Raw genomic sequence first — 18,772 nt, forward strand, 5'->3', positions numbered from 1 at the left:
CGTTCTAATTGGCCAGATCAACGTATGTTTCCGTCAGATCGTTCTCCCAGCAATTCTGATGTACACCATTTGCGTCAACATCCTTGGGGCCTATGTGACCCTAACTTTAAATGGGGAATTGTTCGCTAACGTGGGAAACTGGTTGTTACCATTTCTTACCTTGGAAACGTATTTTGTCATAATGGGTCTAGGAACGACGGCAGGCTTCATCAATAAAACTTCAATAGAGATCGTCACAAAGTTGAGAGTTGGTATGTTGGCCGTGGTCGAGCAGAACGGGGAAGATACGAGGTACATGAGGCGAATGATAAGCGCTTGTCGTCCAATGAAGATCCGATTCGGGAGCAACTATGTCGATATTTTGACGCCGCTGGTAATGACGTGTTTCTGCACGAAAACACTGGCACGGCTGCTTCTCTGCGTTTAGGCGAAAGTGCGGACGGGATAAACGGATGGTATCGTGCTGGAAATCAACTTTCCAGCGGTAAATTTTTGTTGTATACCCTTACTTTATTAAGGGGTGAAAGCCCTTTATAAGATCGTTATGTCCGTCTGTCCGTAGCTGCGATAACTTTTGAACGGAAAGACATAGAGACTTGAAATTTTGAACGTAAACTCCTAACGTCAAGGGACAGGACGAGTTCTAAGATGGACACTGTGACATCGTCACCTGTGACGATGACGTCGTCTTAGTGACGAACAAGTGTCACGTGTCAGTTTTGGCTTGTGACACATCATTTTTAACTGTTTTTCAATGAGAAATTCGAAAATTCATGTCATTTTGCACTTGGACGTCATCTGTGACGATGACGTCGTCACAGTGACGAAAAGTGACGAAAAAGTGTCACGTGTTAGTTTTGGCACATCATTTTTAACTATTTTTCAAAGTCGAATTAAATGGTGACCTCCGTTGTGACCTCAGAGGTCACCTAAAGGTCATGGGGCATTTATATGTCAATTATACAGGAAATTGAACCCCAAATTCAATGGTGACCTCCATTTTGACCTCAAAGGTCACGAAAGTTTACATATCGATTTCCAACTGTTAAATTTGACACATCTGAAACACAAACATCGAAAATGACCACGTCAGAAGTGTCAATTTTAACAAATTCTCGAACACAATATGATATTCACTTTGACGTATCACACATTTCTTTCACCCCTTGGTTACAAGCGTTGTAACGGTTTATTTTGACTTTAGCCTAGTAACGTCCCCATGTACGAACAGATGAATCACATAAACATTTGAAGCCTGAATTAGATACATTCTTAAAAGTTGTTAAATTTTTAAGCGAGGAAGTAATGAACTGATTGAGTAGAATGGAGAACACGCGAATACTATGCTGATTAAATATTTCATCGTCAAATGAAATGATTTAAGTAATTCAGAATACATGAGCCCTTTTGTTAAAGGTGAATGAATGGAAAAAGCTATTTATCACATATCATTGATATGATATCAAGCATGCTAATAGAATCCACAAGCTTACTTTACAACGAATATTAGACAATATTAGACATGCTAACATGCACTACATGTTAATTAACCTACATATTAATACATACATAAAAGTATATTTTACATATTGTTCTGAGAAATGTAAATATACAAATACATAAATATTTTCTCTTGCAAAAAAAATTTCGGAATTAATGCTTCGTAAAAATCCACGATTTCTTCAATATAATATACTAAATCTGATGGGAAAATACAAAATGTATGGGGAATGACAATACGTTTGTGTTCCATAATTAGACCCTTTTCTGCGCATAATAAATTCATGCAAAAGGAGTATAATTTTAAAATACAAACCATAAATTTGCATGAAATGTGAGTTACTGAAATGCCCGATCCCCGTTTCATAGTGGTAATATTTTAATTATCACAACATTATTACACGGAATGTCCATTATTACCGTGCCTGGAGAGTAAATCTACATACATACTTATGTACTCCTGTCATTAATGATTCAGCACCAGTTTCCCAAGATTCTATTACCAAGCGTTAAGTTAGTTAGCCAATATTGCTTTCAAACCCTGGCAAAAATCCGGGCCACCCCTTTCTCAAACGCAAATATAAAAATGAAATCTGGAAATGCTTGTGTTTAAAACTCCTTTAAACTCGAGAAATTAGCGGGCAGAAAACATGTTTTCCACTCCGCTTACACGACCCTCAAAATCCCGATTTTAACTTTTGAAAGAAATTATGTTTAATAAAATACGTAAGATCTGCAATATACATAAATCGAGCTTTTCCCATGAGTTTGTGTAAATAAAGCCATTCTAATATTTTTAAAATCCTTATAATGTTCAAGCGTTGCAAGATTATCGTAAATTATCTGTTGGATTTGAATTATCTGGACAAAATTGAGATAAAAATGTGTTTCCATATTTTTGCAAAAAGTAAAATCCACCTAGTATCGATAACGCACCCTTCACTAACAATCCAACGACTTTCATGAGTGCTCTACTAAACGTATTTGATTGACATTGCCGAAATCTCGCATTTGTTGTTGCAAGTGGGGAAATTTTGCAACTTAACTTTCTCTTTGCTTTCTTCGAGTGTGTCGCCATGGAGTGCTCAATTAATTAAGTTTACGTCTAATTACTATCATGGGGACACATTAGTCTTGTTAATTTTATAGTACCACAAAAAATGGACTTAAATCGGTACCGGATGGGCAAAAAGTAATCGGTTGTATGAGTTTGGACAAATCCTCGAGCTTCTGGTTAATATAAGCGTGAATTAAAATGAATTGTTATATCAAATTTTACTCGTATTTGTTAACTTGTCATTTAATTTACCTTAGCATAAAAGCAAGCAATTTATAACACTTTTGCGTGGAATTTTTCAAGCAAATAAATTGGCGATTCGCAGGTGGAGGTTATGATGACGTAGAAAACTAACTTTTTGGGAGAGAAAATTCGAGCAAACCTGCACAAACCCATGCATGAATAATGATCATTTGGTGTGAATTCCCCCCGTCAATTCCCACCAATCCATTAATTCTCAACATTCAAATTCCACCCTTAATCAATTCCTCCCATCAATTCCCCACCCCTGCCATGAAATATCAGCAATATAATAAAACTGGTCGTACAAAAATTATTCCTTTTAAAAGAAGAGATGATCCATATTTTTCGTAATTATTCTGCATGCATTTTTTTCACCCCTTCGTCAGTGAACTGCCAGTCTCGTCTCATCTGATCTGGTGGCTGTTTTTTTCGCATGATGCAGCATCAAATTTTATCACCAGCGGAACAGATGAACATCTCCTCTTCCGTTCACAGTTCATCTCTCAAAGGCGCCCAGTGCTCCCAGTCTTGAATTTCTGTCTTTGACCTTCATTGTCGCGTGTTGAATCGTCAATTTCGCAGTAAATTATTAACGTCACTAATCAGATAGTGTTTTGTGTGTTGTTTCTTCTTTTGCATCATCAGTGATCGTTTAAAGGTAATGTGAGTAAAGCAAACACGATAATTATGTGTATTCCCTCATTATCATTAATTTATCATTATTTAATCGTTAATTAATTACGAGAGCAAAATCGCATCGACCGCTTGTCAAAATGTGTCACCCAATCACCTTTAAAATAATTAATGATGATCATTATTTGTTAATCCTTAATTTCGTGCATATATGCACGAAATTTAAGATTTGTAAGATTTAGGATTAAGGAGCTATTTGGATTATTGGATTAAAGATTAAGCATTAAGGAGCTATTTGTCTCCTTGTAATTATGTAGTAAAATTATGACTTTCTCCAAAATGAACTTATAAAAACTTGTTTTTATGCAGTTTCCAAAGCAAAAGGAATTCATCCGAGAGAGCCCTGAAGCACCTGAGCTACTAATATGTGCAGTAAATAAACCCATTTAATTATAAACTAACGGATTGCAAGAAGTAATGATTTAATATGCACTAGTAACAATAATCACAGCCAGAACTTTGAGGGACACGACAAATTGATGTTGTTACGGTTTGCAAAGTTTGAATTGTAGAACTGGGCAAATATTTTTTTGAATTTTTGAATTTGCTTCCTTGTAAGTTTGAAAAACGCAAGATTCGAGTTGTAAATGAAAAATTGCGAACTTTTTCGTGATTGTCTGTTTTCAATAATCGAGAAAACCGTTGCCCCTTTTCGGTTTTAGCAAATTTCAGCCCCTCCCCTCTGACCAGAACCAAATTTGCGGCACGTTCTCACTTGCAAAAATCCTCACGTAAAATTGTGCAACTCTTAACAAAATAACTTTTTTGTGTCACTCAAAGTTCCGGTTTTGATTATTGTTGCTTTCATATTCTTCTGCACTAGCTCTACGTGAATTGGTCCTCGCAATGGCAGTGTTTACCTCCGTACTGGTAGGGGTTGGAGTCCACTATATCGTTTATGTCCTTGATCGGAACCATTAACGCAGGTATGAAATCACCGCATACAGTCAAGTTCAAGAAGAAGTCCAACCCCCAGGTCACATCCAATCGTCCGTCGTCAGTGCTGCCCTTGCAAATCCCCCTGTGGCAGAGGGGTCACATTTACTGAGCAGTGCAGCCACATCGTCATCAGTGGCAACTGGATCCCAGCCACCTCGTTCAATGATGATGCGGTTCCAGCCAAAAGACGAGCGTCAGCTGGTGGAGCTAAGGATGAACGACTTCGTCAACCATTTGGGGGAGTTCATCAGCCCCAGAAGGGAAATTATCAAAGGAAGTTGGCGTTACAAATTTAGTAGTAGCCAAGAACTTAAATGTCTATTGGACTCCATTGTGGTTTTCATAAGCAACCCCAATGGGGATCAAGGCATCAACTTATTTGACAACGGGAATGAGGAAACTTGGAGGATTGTCGTGTACGAGTCCAAATCCCCTCTCTTTATCCAGTTAAGATCTGTAACCGGAGGGTACACGACCCTGAGCAATCTTTACAAAAAATATGCTCGTTTCGCAAAACTTTCAACCGTCCCATTAACATTTCCTGAATTTCTCCCACCAACATCATATTTAGTTCAGCATCTCTATGCAGCAAAGCAGGGGGATTTGTATAGTTACACGACAACTCCAAGACTGCGAAAATTGCATGGGCAACTTGTCATATGGTCAAATAAGTTTTTGCAAATCATTTACAAAGGGAAAAAAATAGGTATAGAATCTCGCTGGATTTTACAAGTTTAAATATTTCAGAAATGGCATTTCCCTTGGCTCAAGGACTTACATTTGACGCTGGCGCAACACTGGATCAGATGATTCAAGTCGAAGATGGGAAGCACACTGAGGAGCATCCTCTAATCGCCAAGGTCGACGACCTATCCAGACAACGGGACACTTTCGTTGCAGAAAAGAAAAGACTGGATGGTCAAAGATCTCGTAGAATGCGGGGAGGTGTTTCGCCAGAAAGCTGTTGCAACCCAGGATCAGTCCGAAAAAGTTGCGGCTATCCGGCTGGCCTTTGAAACATTGTTGTCATCGGATGAAATTCAGCAAACCACACTCCCTGAAAGTGATTTTCTTAAATTGATTTTTTTGTCCGACAGGTGCCGGACGGCTTTGCGAAGGTCATGGGGTACATTGATCGACTATTACTGATTTCACCTGAAGAACGGCTAGTGGTAGAAGACAATCAGGATGGAACTGTCCAACACGAAACTGATCAAACTGGAAGTTATCGAGATGGAACTCTTCTAGATGGCAATAATCAAGATGGCGATGATCAAGATGGCAAAATTGGCAATCTTGGTATTACGTCCATGGCAATCCTTTTTAGTGTGTTTAAAAAATTGCTCAAACTCGACTGGCGTGCTTGAAGCTGATTAAATCCAGCATAATCAGAGCGAAATAAGTGTGTACAACTGTCCACGATTACGAGCGCGTACCGATCCTGGGCTAGCACGGGACGTGCGTCTTGCAACAATTGGAGTTGACGGTCGGAATTGTGGGCATATGCACAATTTATGTTATCCAAAGCCTTGTCTTGGATTCCAAACCTCTGGGCAAACTTGACCACTCGCTCAGGTCTAAAGGAAGCATCCGTGTAAATATATATACACTTTCCATCGCCACCTCCCAATTCAAATGGCAGCTGTAATCAAAAATACATGGAACCTTTTGCACTCAAAAATCGGGCTTGTTGAAATTATTACTAATACCTGGCATGTAACGGAAAGAGTCTCTGACAATTGGGTTTTTCCTGTATTTGACTCGCCAAATATTTCGGTTATAAAACCAGACTCAACTCCTCCCCCTATAATGCTGTCCAGATCTGAAGAACCGGTGGTGATTTTAAATGCCGACTTTGAGTTAATTTCCATCGTTGCTTTTGCAGTGATGAACCACATAGGGATTAATCTGTATGTCTCCATCTGCAAATGAGATTCGTAGTATATAAATAAATGTACATACGTATATAAATATTCTTAGCTAACCAATAATTCATCAATCTTCCCAGGTGCTGATAATCCTTCTACATCAACAAATGCGGTACGTGGCGAATACGCTACACTTTCGACTGTTTCGAATCCAGCTCGTCGTAGGCAGGATATATCTTCTAGGGTTATTCCTGATTTTCCCTATCGTTTAAAATTTAATTATTACGAAGCCGATTATGTGGATTAGTAAAATAACATTTTAATCGTACAAAGAGAGAAGAAATAAGAACTGGCGACGACATGGTCAATACTGCCAACTTGAATACAGCACGACTATCATCTGCTACGCAGTTTAAAATTAGTGGTAATGATAATGTTTTGTAAACAGCAAATTTCCCGCTAGTCATTATGAATATGAGTCGTGTAATTGTCCATCATGCAATTATCTGTGGACACAGCAATTTCGTTCCTCATTGTCACATGATATTTATGAAAGGAATGCTTCCAGACACCACCTCATCGTTATTAATTCAGGATTTTTTTAGCTGTTATGCTTCATGGAACAAAGTTCACATTCTTGTTTATGGCAATAATTTAAATGAATAATTTGTTGGGACAAAATTCTTGTACTATTAGAAATTAGAGCTAATCTTATGTGCATATGCCTACATGGTTCCACATTTTTGACAAAAGACATTTCCCGATGAAGAGCCCGGTAGATAAAAGTCATTTTTATTCGAAAGCATATGAAATTTGCCGTATTTTAACGGCAGAAATTTCAAGATTCCTCCTGGCTCCCGATGCGTTTTAATTTTATAAAGCTGAAAAAGTTGGATTCGGTTCAGATTTCCGACAAAAGAGATAGCCTGATGAAGAGACCGGTAGATGAAAATCATTTTTATCCGAAACTGTATTAAATTATCTATGAAATAAAACTGCAATCGCTTCAATTGGTCACGGCTCCCGTTACATGGGAACGTAACGAGTTATATATTTGATGGATTTTCATATGTGCAATAAATAAATGACTTTGCATTTTGGTTTTTGGTAGTTTATTTGTAATTCTGACTATGATAAAAATTGGTTGAAATTAATAAACTCACCGAATTGACATGTTTAGTCGAGTAATTAGGAATTTTGGCTAAGTGTTCTTTACATAAGGTAATGTAATGGATTTTGCACATATCGACTCGAGGTAAAAAGAAGCACTTTCTAGGTTTCTCACTATTACATATTACAATTATTACATGGAGACTCTAATGTGTAATATAAGTACTTCACTCGGAATCCATTTGTCCCCAACAGCCACCAGCCTCTCACATGTACTGATGTACCAAAAATTGTTTTTCATTTACCAATTTCCATATCTACCCTTGGATTATTTTCACTAAATTTTCCACAAATACTATACTCTGGACACGTTCCTACAATAATTGTGGAAAAATTAGTGACAAAACTGCAACGGTAGATATGGAACGTTAAAAAATAAAACGCTTCGAATCATAACGTGCTACCAAATTCCACAAATATCATCGGCTTATTGACATAAGCCACCAAGAAAACCGACACACAAATCAAGAACATGCTCATTTATTGCAATAAATATTAATCTAAGCGTAATTATCAATAGTTAAAGTAAGTTTGTCATTGAGTTAAAGTGTCATTGTCTTTATTAAATATGATCATTTTGGAGTTCATTTCCACATAACTATGTATCTGGTCACATTACATTACATTCTTCATTTCAGTCCTTTTTTGCTTTCAACTTTTTTCTTCTTTGCCCCGGATCGTCCTGTTTGGAAATGTTCATGTTTCTATAATCTACATCCAGTTTTTAATGTAAAAAAACGCAGTAACAAAAAAACAACGTACGATTGATAATGCCAATGCCGCACACGGTGGAATCCGCATCCGATTCGTTTGGACGCGTACCTCTGTCAGAGTTGGACATGTATTTCCTGTAATCGTCCTCAGATTGGTGCTCCCTAATAGCTTCCTGAACAGGAACATATGGGTGATCTCCTAGAGGACAATTCTTCAGATGACACTCAATATTCCTCTTTCCATGATTTATCCAATCTACGGTTGCAAAATTGACGCTTTCGAATAGTTAGTGGTCGAGTTAAACCCCGAATGACATGCTCCCGAGTCGACGACCACCATTTGCCATGCAACTTGGATAATCTGCAAACCCAATATTCCATTTACCCAACGATTTAGAATTATTTCAATGATCATATACGTAGGGGATTGACTTGTATTCCCTGCTCACGGACTAGGTTTGGATGTGTGAAGGCCAACTTCTGCGACACGGGCTCTAGACGGTTTTGAATTTCAGGGAATTCAGAGTAATTCCCATATTATTTTATTCAGAAAATTTTCCAGTTGGGTCTGATGGCGAGACGGGACAACGTACGAAAATTTAGCTTCCCCCCAGAGTAAATTCACCCTAAACATAATCGCATGCATATTAAAATATACTTCACTTGTGTAATTGAAATTATTATGTGAATGCTATTACGATTTAAGAGCACTGTCCTCAATGTGCCATCCAAATGACGTTTTCCATGTGCCCAAATACCCAGCAGGGATGCCGATCCCATCGCCTCCCTCCCAGCCATCCGGCATTCCAGTCATGAGAAGAGATTCAATGTTGGTTAATTTGTACCATTCAGGATCCTTGCCATTTTCTTGGATAACCTTGAAATATAAAGGTGCCCCCGTTGGTAAAGAGTTGAAAAATTTGTCCTCCAAATCATGTTCATCAACATGATCTAGGGTCGGAGCACTAGATCGACCAAATCGATAATTAAATATAAAATGTCATGCTAATAGATATAATAATACTGTAATTGTGCTTACGCTAGTTTGATGTGCTGATCAAACTTGCTCTGCACTCAATTCACCAAAATCTTCATCTCTAATGAGGGCAAAACCCGTCCTCCTTGGAGTCGGCAGGCTCATGACCTGTCTTTTAGGCTGCACGGAAGAAAACCTTCGCTGGAGATACCAAGATTCATCTGGAATCCATCCAGGAGGATAAACGATGACTTCTGCTCCGGCTTCCTCCATCCCCATATACTCGAGGAAGTAAAACAATTTCAACCTGTCCTCAAGTTGCTGGACTGTGACATAAAAATACTGAACATGTCTCAGTTCGTCAGGGGGCGAAGGACCAAACTGCCTCCAGCGTCGAGGAATTTTCGCGTTCTGATCATATGTATATATCGCAGAACTCGTTCCATTCCTTCTGATGAGATTGACCGATCCATTCTCTAAACAGATAGTTCAACGTAATGAAAAAATTTTGACAAGTACTTGTATTCAGTCGTATTTTACTCACCTACCTGTTTCACAGCAGCACTGGCATCCCGGTCGGGTTGGTTTATCGGCAAGATTGGCATTCCAACGTTTCTGATCTTAAATAAATAATTGAGTAATCAATAATTTGTAGGAAGATTTATCAACAATACTAAAACTGGTTGTTTTGTTTTCAAACTTTACTACCTTTCTCAGATTGACACTAATCCTGGGATGAGGGATACCATTCCCCTCTTTGGGGCTGGAGGCACGACCATGAGATCAACATCTTCTTCAGCCATGTTCTCTGCCATTAGGAGGTCCGCTCGTTTCTCCTCCTTGGTTTTATATCGAGTTGATCGATGTAAATCGGGATGAAGGAGGAGTTGTTTTTTAAACCGAAATTTTTCATAGGCTGGAGCGGTCTTATCTCACAAAGTGCCAATGATTTTACGCCTCCGTTGTTCATAGTCGTAGTTTTGACGGTTTATAATTGCTGAATATCGGGGGAAGAACCCTGCTCGCAGCTTAATTTTCGGGATTTCCCTTCGAAGGATTTCTAATTCCTCGGCCGTGTAGTCATATGCAGCGGCTTTATCAATTAATTCAATAACCTTCTGCCGTTGTTCATTCTCTTCCGCATGGTGGGGGTCGTAGGCTGAATGAGGAATAACTTCGTGTTTTAATGATTTTCGGTTAATTTTTCATCTGTTTGGCACGGGTGACGAGGCCGTATGAACCGGGTTTATATTTTCTGCCACTAAAAAATGTACAAATATTTAATTATAACAAGTTGCATATTAATAATGAGCTACATTTATTCTTACCAACATTACTCTTATTTTGACTCAACATGGCTATCATTTAGTTAGACAAATTTGTTAACAATTTTACATTCCTGCTGACAAAACGGCAAATCTCTTTCTCTCTCCCTCGTGTGGTGATTTTGCTTTATGGCTAACTTGAAATGATGCAAACCTTACTTTATAAATAAATGGTCGCATGATTAACTAAAAACTTGTGTTGATTTATTTCATGTATCAATAACATCAATATTAAGTAGTAATTGAAAAGCACAAGTGAATATTTAAAAATGTAGGTAATTATTACTCTCCTTTAAAATTTGTGTGGAGGGAAAATGTCAAACACACTCCACCGGTTTTCAGAGCTGGCCATGTCCCAAGTTGGGGCCGGAAAATTTGGGGCCGTCACAACCTCTCGCTCTCTTTTCATCAGCCTAAAAACAAATATACAAATATTGAATACGATGCACGATTTTCATCTTTTACCATATGCATAAAAACCTACACAACAAGACTCGAGACAAACTGTTGCCGTCTGTAAATTGCACAGTCGTCATTATACTTGAACTTGTCAATCTTCATCAGTTGGTTTATCCAGTCTCGAGTGTCATTTATTTCCATAACATCTCTCCGATGGACTGGAATGGTGAAGGCCATCTGAGCATCGTGAGTTTTAAACGTGGATTCGGCAGTGCCTGGAATTGGCCCGAGACCGGCGATACAACCTACATAGCCATCATGGAGTCCAGGTTTTGCGCCGGGATGTTAGACGAGCCGAACTCGCGGGGCATAAACCAAATGTAGGAGGTCAAATAATCCATTCACTGAGGGCATTAACGTTGAATCCTTTGCCACCAACTTTTGCTCCCGTTGTATCAACTTTTGCTCCCGTTGTATCTGCAGAGAGACCAGAGTGTAGGACATCGGCCTGGGGGAGTGATGGTCAATCACAAATTGATTGAGTCCCGGTCAACGTCAATATCTGATGTGCATCCAGAAAACAGGGTCTTGAAATTGATGGCAGTCGACGAACGTGGTTCATTTAAGAAAACCTTCATATTTGAATCCCCCCTGTAGCAGCAATAATCAGTTAATAATCAGGTCAGTAAAGAGTAAAAAAAAAAATAAATATACTACTGAAATCATTACATTTCATGCGGTGTCCAAAAAAATTTGTGACACATTGCTTTGTGCTTAACGCCACGGAAGACATCCTTCGCAACGTTTCCTACCCATTCATCAGGTTGATTTTGATCTGGATGATACTCGACGGCCAACTTTCCTTCCTTCTGTCAGGTTATAGTTGGTTCGCTTTGCTTATCAGGGACAAAATTTAGTTGTCGGATTAATTCATTCAAGTGTTCGTCTTCCGGGGGATCACTCAAAACATGGGCTTCCAGCAGGAAAGAGGTGTTGGGGTTGGATTGCCCAATTTCTTTTTCAACAAATTTGATCATGCGCTCCTGATTAGTTGCTGGGGCTCGGTAAAATACATTTGGGTATGATGCAGAAGCAACTGAACTTGGAAAAGAATCTTATTATCTTGAACCAACTCGGATACAGTTTTCAATTTTCTATCCTCGGTCACCAGACCAAGAGCAGACTTTAGTTTCCGGTGAACTCGATCAATCGATTGTTCCAGATTCCAGACACATGTGGTTTTAACAAAGTTTTCCTTCATAACTGCAAACCATGGTTTAGTGGGATCCTTTTCGTTTAGGCAAGCCAAGTAAAGCTGGTATGCGTCGAGATTTGAAAGAGCGTCGGATAACGCAGAGCCTCCAAGTTCAATTTTCCTAATGAAAGCGTCAACTCCATTCTTTGCATAATGTCTTGAGAAAGTCGCACACAGGGACTTTGAAGAAATTGACATTGCTGTAAAAAGATTTAGTTCTAATGGAATGAAAAAAATTACAAATCAAAAACAAATACATGGCTAAAAATTTACTCATCAAAAACTATGGACTCGTTGAGCATCCCAAAAATATGCCCAAATGCAATTACTCTTGCCTGTCTGGGATCGCATGATAAGCTACTTGAAAGGTGACCAATAGTCGTTATTTCCCCGTCCGTTGCACTGTACGATCGATCCGCTTTGAGCAATGTAAGTCCTCCACACTAAATAAACATATAAATGATTGGTCGCATTTTTTTTCTGTCTTTAAATTTCATATAAACTTTACTATGTGTATACCTTCTTAAGCGATAACACAGCAGCGGAAATGTGTTTCAAGTCTGGGGGATGAATAGCTTGACTAAATAGATCCAGAGGATTTCCCAGCTTGAGCTTCTTGAGATGAAGAAACGCCAGCCCAACGCCACAAGTCTGCATCTCTGCGAACGATTCTTCTTTCATTGTTGATTCCTATAAAAATATAAGAATTATTATTACTTGTCTCGCAATGAGTAGCTAGTGTTTTAAACTTACATAAAATTCTTTGGTGACCAAGCGGAAGCAATATCCTGGTCCCATTCTACCACATCGGCCGGCCCGTTTAATGCACTGGTGGCGAGAAGCGAGGTCTGTTACGAGTCCAGAAAAAGTTGTATTTAGGTCAAACTTCATATACTTGGTTAGTCCAAAGTCGATCACTATATATAAAAATATGTAATCATTAGTATTTATTAATATTTAAGAAATACAAACGCTGCACAGGTTACCATATCTGATATCCTCAACTGTAATAGAACTTTCTGCAATATTTGTCCCCAGTATAATTTTTCTCTGGTATGAGTACTCTGTAGGCTTGAATACCGCAGATTGATCATCGTCTGACTAGTTAGAGTGCATCTCATACACTACCCAATCCTGCCGTGACTTTGACGAGTAAAAACTACAATTGAAATACAGAACGAATGTTGTATCCATGTAATTAATGATTATGACTGTTACAAAACTGTACCAAAGTTTCTCCCTAAGAGTAGAAATTTCCCCCACACCCGGAAGGAAGACAAGTACGGTTCCTCATTTTCCAGTAGGATTCTCAAGTTTCTCCAACTGTCGGATGAGAGGAGCTATTCGATCATAATTATGATTATTGACATTGTCTTTTGAAGGATCAAAATAATGAAAGCCAGATATTTGCTGCGAAAGATTTATAAGAATGGATTAAGATTTGACACATAATATCAGTCAATAATACTGTATAATATTAGTTACAATCCCTTCAGGTGTCATTTTCTCCAGATCGTCAATAAAGTAGGTTTTGATGGGTTGTAATTTTTCCGAAGCAGGAATTTCTAACTTGCCAACTACTTTATGACTGAAGTAATCCTTAAATTTGGTAATACTCATTGTTGCAGATAGCAAAATGACTTTGATTTGCCAATCCGGATCTTCAAGTTGGCGAATCTTTATTTGGAGTAATAGTTCGTCCGTTATCATGTCCCTTCCGTGGACTTCATCCAAAATTATTTGTTAAATGTGCTTTCTGCTTGGCGTGGATCAATCGCGCAATGTTCCAGTCGTCCTAAACGTAATGTTCGTATCACTGTTGCTCTGGTTGTCCATTGAAATCTAATGTGATATTGTTTATATTTTACTTCAATCTCAATATGACATTGCATAATATAATGTGACACACCAACCTGATATCCAACGACCCCTTTACCGACTTCGACCCCCAACTCAGCGGCGTCTCGTTGTACGGATTTTGTCTTCGCCACCCGTCGTGGTTGAGTTATTTCCAGTCTTACAGGCCGCACCCTATCACCCTCGTTCTCGTTCAGTTTAAACTGAGGAATCCGTGTCGTCTTCCCAGATCCCGTACTAGAATTGATGACTACAACATCGTGCCCGGAAATGAGGTCCAAAATCTTTCAAAAATAAACCCCAAATTATTCAGTATTTATATCTTATGTAACAAGTAAATTTATCGTCATATAAATTACCAGGCCCTTATACTTGTCGATTGGAACTTTCACTCTATTGGTTGCCAACATTTTCAGGCCGATTTTAAACTACCGATTAAAGTAAATCAAACTTTCAACTCTAACAAATTGTCAATAGTGCCGACAGAAATTACAACCAACCAAGTTGGTGATTTTAATTAACGAAAAAAAACGAGAATAAATAAGTATTTATTTCCCCACGACATGCTTTCCTCTAATTCATACTGCGAGGACGATGTTTTAATACTGCCGCAGTCTAATGTCAAGCTGAAAATCTATGAAAATCAATGTGCATTAATAAACAGAACTTGACGGGCACCCAAATTTCCAAAAATATTTTAATTTATTTCTCAGAATCGACTCGGGCCTACAAAAATTTTGAATTTTTTTCTTGTATAATAAATCATTGTCAATCAATCAAATTGGTGTGTGATCAAAAAAATTTAGCAAAATCTTAAATTTTAGCATGGGAAAATTATAAACCATTTTAGATCTTCAAAACCAGTCGGGGCTACAACTTTGTTCTTGTTTTATTCTACGACTCATACTTTTAAGTTGGATTTAATTTTTTTAAATAGAGACTTCGCCAATGATAAGCATGGTTATTGATTGGTAAGGCAGAACGGACGATTATTGAGAATCTCATCTCAATCCAACCCCTACTAGAAAATACCACCACCATTGGGCATAATCTGAACATGTACAATGTTTGATAAATTTTATCATGAAACATTAACCCACATATTTCAGATGCGAAGATGCGACATTGAATATACTAAAAACAACATCGATGGATGATTAGTAATCTTTTCTCAAGCTAAAAATTAAATTCTCTCAAATTGATTTTACTTTATCTGGTACAACATATGCACAACTTTGATCAATCAAATTCATGGAATTATTCAATCACGGCAGCAAATTGAACGATTAGAATTTTACACAGCTTTTTGTACTGGACGCTTCATCAGGAAATGAATTTTTCCAAGTTTTTCAAACTGGAAAAATCAAAACCTATCGGGAGCCGGGACTAATGCTGGCAATTACGATCTTATAGAGAGCAAATTTGGTCATTTCAAATTAATTTTTACTCTAGTTGAGTAATTCATTGAGTAATTCATGCATTTTTAGGTTAAAAATTTATTTATACATACATCATTTATTTAACCTTTGTACAATTTGGCTGTGGAAAATGGCATGCTTCGTATATTTATAAAGAAAAATATGTAAAAATTTATCCAGTTCCAGTTTTAAGAACGTGCTTCACATGGTCAATTCTTCAGTACTTTTTTAAGGACTTATTTAAACCCAGGTAAATATTCGTATTTGTATTTATATAAATACATACAGTTGTACCCACCCCAATTTTATGTCAGTCCAGATAAATAAATACGTACTATTTTCACTATGAAATATTTACATAAGTTTAAAAATTACCAATTTTAACCCATACTGTAGATAGATAAATCTGGGAGTTGGGATTCATAAATATGGGTTTGGAACCAGGACGAGGCGGTAATTTCCATGGTCACGTTTCCAACCCGCACTTGGCCGTCCAGCTACCAGAGGTTAGTAAAAATACTTATACTAAAATTAGGTTTACCTCATTTACATAAATTTCATCGTGTACATTTTCGACGATACGGGGTTTCAATCTATATGCCTCTCTTGAATGCGTCTATGTAAATAAATCTGCAAATTAGGTGAAAAATTGGATTCTTGTACAAATAAATTAGTACAATATTGAACACATTTGACCACAAATTTTGCAGATTTTGCACGAAATATTATCCTTCCTCTCAACCCCGGATCTCCTCCATAGTGTCACCCTCGTTTCCCGCGGATGGGAAGAGTCCGCCAGAAAACATCTTGTCTCTCGGAAACTTGTTCATCTCACCCCCACAAATATTCTGGCTTACCTCGAAGTCACCAATATCCGATTCACCCACTACAAACGTGTCCAACTCTCGGTTTTCAACTTGGAAAATCCGTCCTTGGAGGTTTCCACGTTTTTTGAAAATTTCATCCTAAACGCAACAGCTCCAATTACTGAGCTCCACTTGGACTACTTTCCGCCAGATGGAAACCAATTCATCCACTCGCACGTGCTCGCGGTGTTGAAAAATTGTCCCAGCTTGAGGTTTCTCCGTTTCTGTCCAACAAGAATGGGTGACAGGTAAGGTCCACATCCTCATTTCAACCCATTCATTTTCATACCGTCGTTCCCAATTCAACCCCTTCATCACTAGCTTTTTCCTGAGCTATTGTCAGGAAAAGGCTAGTGATGGGGTGGGGAAAATACTTTGACAGTATTTTGACCTCTGTTCTCCCAAACGTTTGGATTTTCGGGGCTATTTCAGCAAAGATGAGAATCTACACGGAAAATATCAAAATCACACGAAAATACATGTTTTATAAAGAAATTAGTCTTTGACAGATGTCAAAAACTTTATTTTTAACAAATCGTAAAAAATGTACTTTAAGGTTAATTTATTTATAAAATATATATTTTCGTATGATTTTTATATTCTCCATGTAGATTCTCATCTTTTGGTAGCAGAAATAGCCCCGAAAATCCAAGCGCTTGGGAGAGCAGAGGTCAAAATACTGTATTTTGACAAACTATTTTGCCCACCCCTGATATTTCTAACTTGTTCCGCGCTTAAGTCGAAGAAAATTAATTGTCAAGCTGATCGAAAAATATAATAATTAATTCCAGCATGTCAGAATTGGGAACAGTCGTCACCTTCCCAAAACCTGGTAATTTTCCAAAAATTATGAAACTCGGGATCGACATGAGCTCAGAACATTTAAACGAACAGAATGTTGTTCGCTCTTCTACAATTAAGCTAGAAACTATCATAAGTATCGTTGAATTATTTCCCACCTTGAAAAAAATCCAGTGTGTCAGCCTTCCAGTAAATCTGGTGGAGTATTTTCTATCCAGAAATAGTACGACCTCCATCATCCACTCAATCACGCTCAGATTACGAACATGGGAAAGTTACCCTCGCACAATTCTTTCCCTCGCAAATCCCTCCAATTGTTTGACCCGGATAGAATTTCTGATCGAAATTGGGAATCGCTCGCTAAATTACGACATAATTCTAGCCACTTTTGCAGCAAAATTGGAAAACTTGAAAGTTTCCGGGATAGATCTAACCTGGCCCAGATTCCGGGAATTTAATCCCCCCAAAGACATTACGTTCCCTGAAGTATTACCAAAATTAAGATGCCTTGAATTTGGTATTTCCAAGTATTTTTTTGGATGTGAGGAAGAAGCTCCAAAATTCCCAACATTCGAGTTGAAATTCTCGGGTGGAAATTTGATATATTCCAGACAGTTTCCAGCCCTGGAAAAATTAGTGGTTTCGAAATTCCCTGAATTGGAATCGTATTATTCTTCTAGCGAGAATATTTCTGAAAGGGAATGGTTTAAAATTTGTGTAGAATTTTTAAATAAATACTTTCTCCTTGTCGGAGACGAATGCCCAACGGTGAGGGAAGTAAGGGTTCCACTCCCACAAGGAAAAATGGTGGGGTTTATTATTTTTACGGAATTTCCGGATAAAAATTATGACAATGTTGGAATTTCTGAATATTGTATGGTAGATTGTTCCAAGTTTTTTAGCAGGCTTTTGACTACGTTTCCAAATTTGAATCCGAGGTGGGCAATGTTTGAAAAGGTTGATCCCCACGATGTCATGGAGTGGGTGCGGGTGGGAAAGGAGATGGATGGATAAATATGCAATAAATATGCAGATACTCTGTGAAGGTAACACTTATAACGCATACGTACATATGTATAACTTATAACGTATAGTTATTACAAAACAATGGATTTGTACAATTTTTTGAAATAATGCTCAGGGAGCTTAACTCTTGTTTAACAAATTGTCAAAAAAAATTTATTTCATCAACTTTAAGGTAAAACACAGTAAACCCCGAGTAACCCTATGTTTAGACTTTTAATTTAGTTTTAATTTAATTTTACTTTCGTAATAATTTCGGATTAATTTCCTGCGTTACAATTTACACTTTACACAAAAATTTTGCAGAAAATTGCCATAATTCTGCTTTCAACTGAAATTCATAAATTTTGGAAAAAGTATAAATTGAAAATAAATCAAAATTTCTGGAATTAAATGAAGCCCTTCCATTTTCGTCCCCTAATCAAAAATTATAAACAACCGAGTACTTGTGCGGATTCTACTGGTTCAACGACTTCGAAAAAGACTGGCGAGGAAGAAACGGTCTTGCTATGTGCGCCAACTGTTTCTGAGAAGAGATTCTGAAGGAGAATTACGACTCGTACAAGATTTAAGAGATGACCCTTTCTATCACTTTCGATATTTTAGGTAAAAATATTTATATATTTATATGACCTATTATTATCAAACTATGTAATTAATGATATTTAA

At 37.8% G+C, this 18,772-nt stretch overlaps 1 protein-coding gene across 1 annotated transcript; it reads right to left on the bottom strand.

Moving 5' to 3' along the window:
- Window positions 1-12,407: 12,407 nt before the first annotated feature.
- On the bottom strand, window positions 12,408-14,405 carry LOC110862245 (ATP-dependent RNA helicase HrpA). Its single transcript, XM_022111424.1, has 7 exons — window positions 14,355-14,405; window positions 14,052-14,279; window positions 13,624-13,815; window positions 13,125-13,239; window positions 12,892-13,055; window positions 12,658-12,828; window positions 12,408-12,581 (listed from the first exon to the last, which is right to left on the bottom strand). Exons 1-7 carry the CDS (start codon window positions 14,403-14,405, stop codon window positions 12,408-12,410), a joined length of 1,095 nt encoding a protein of 364 aa, XP_021967116.1.
- Between the last annotated feature and the right edge of the window lie 4,367 nt (window positions 14,406-18,772).

This window comes from Folsomia candida, unplaced genomic scaffold (genome assembly GCF_002217175.1).
Source record: "Folsomia candida strain VU population unplaced genomic scaffold, ASM221717v1 Fcan01_Sc052, whole genome shotgun sequence".
NCBI classification, from domain to species: domain Eukaryota; kingdom Metazoa; phylum Arthropoda; class Collembola; order Entomobryomorpha; family Isotomidae; genus Folsomia; species Folsomia candida.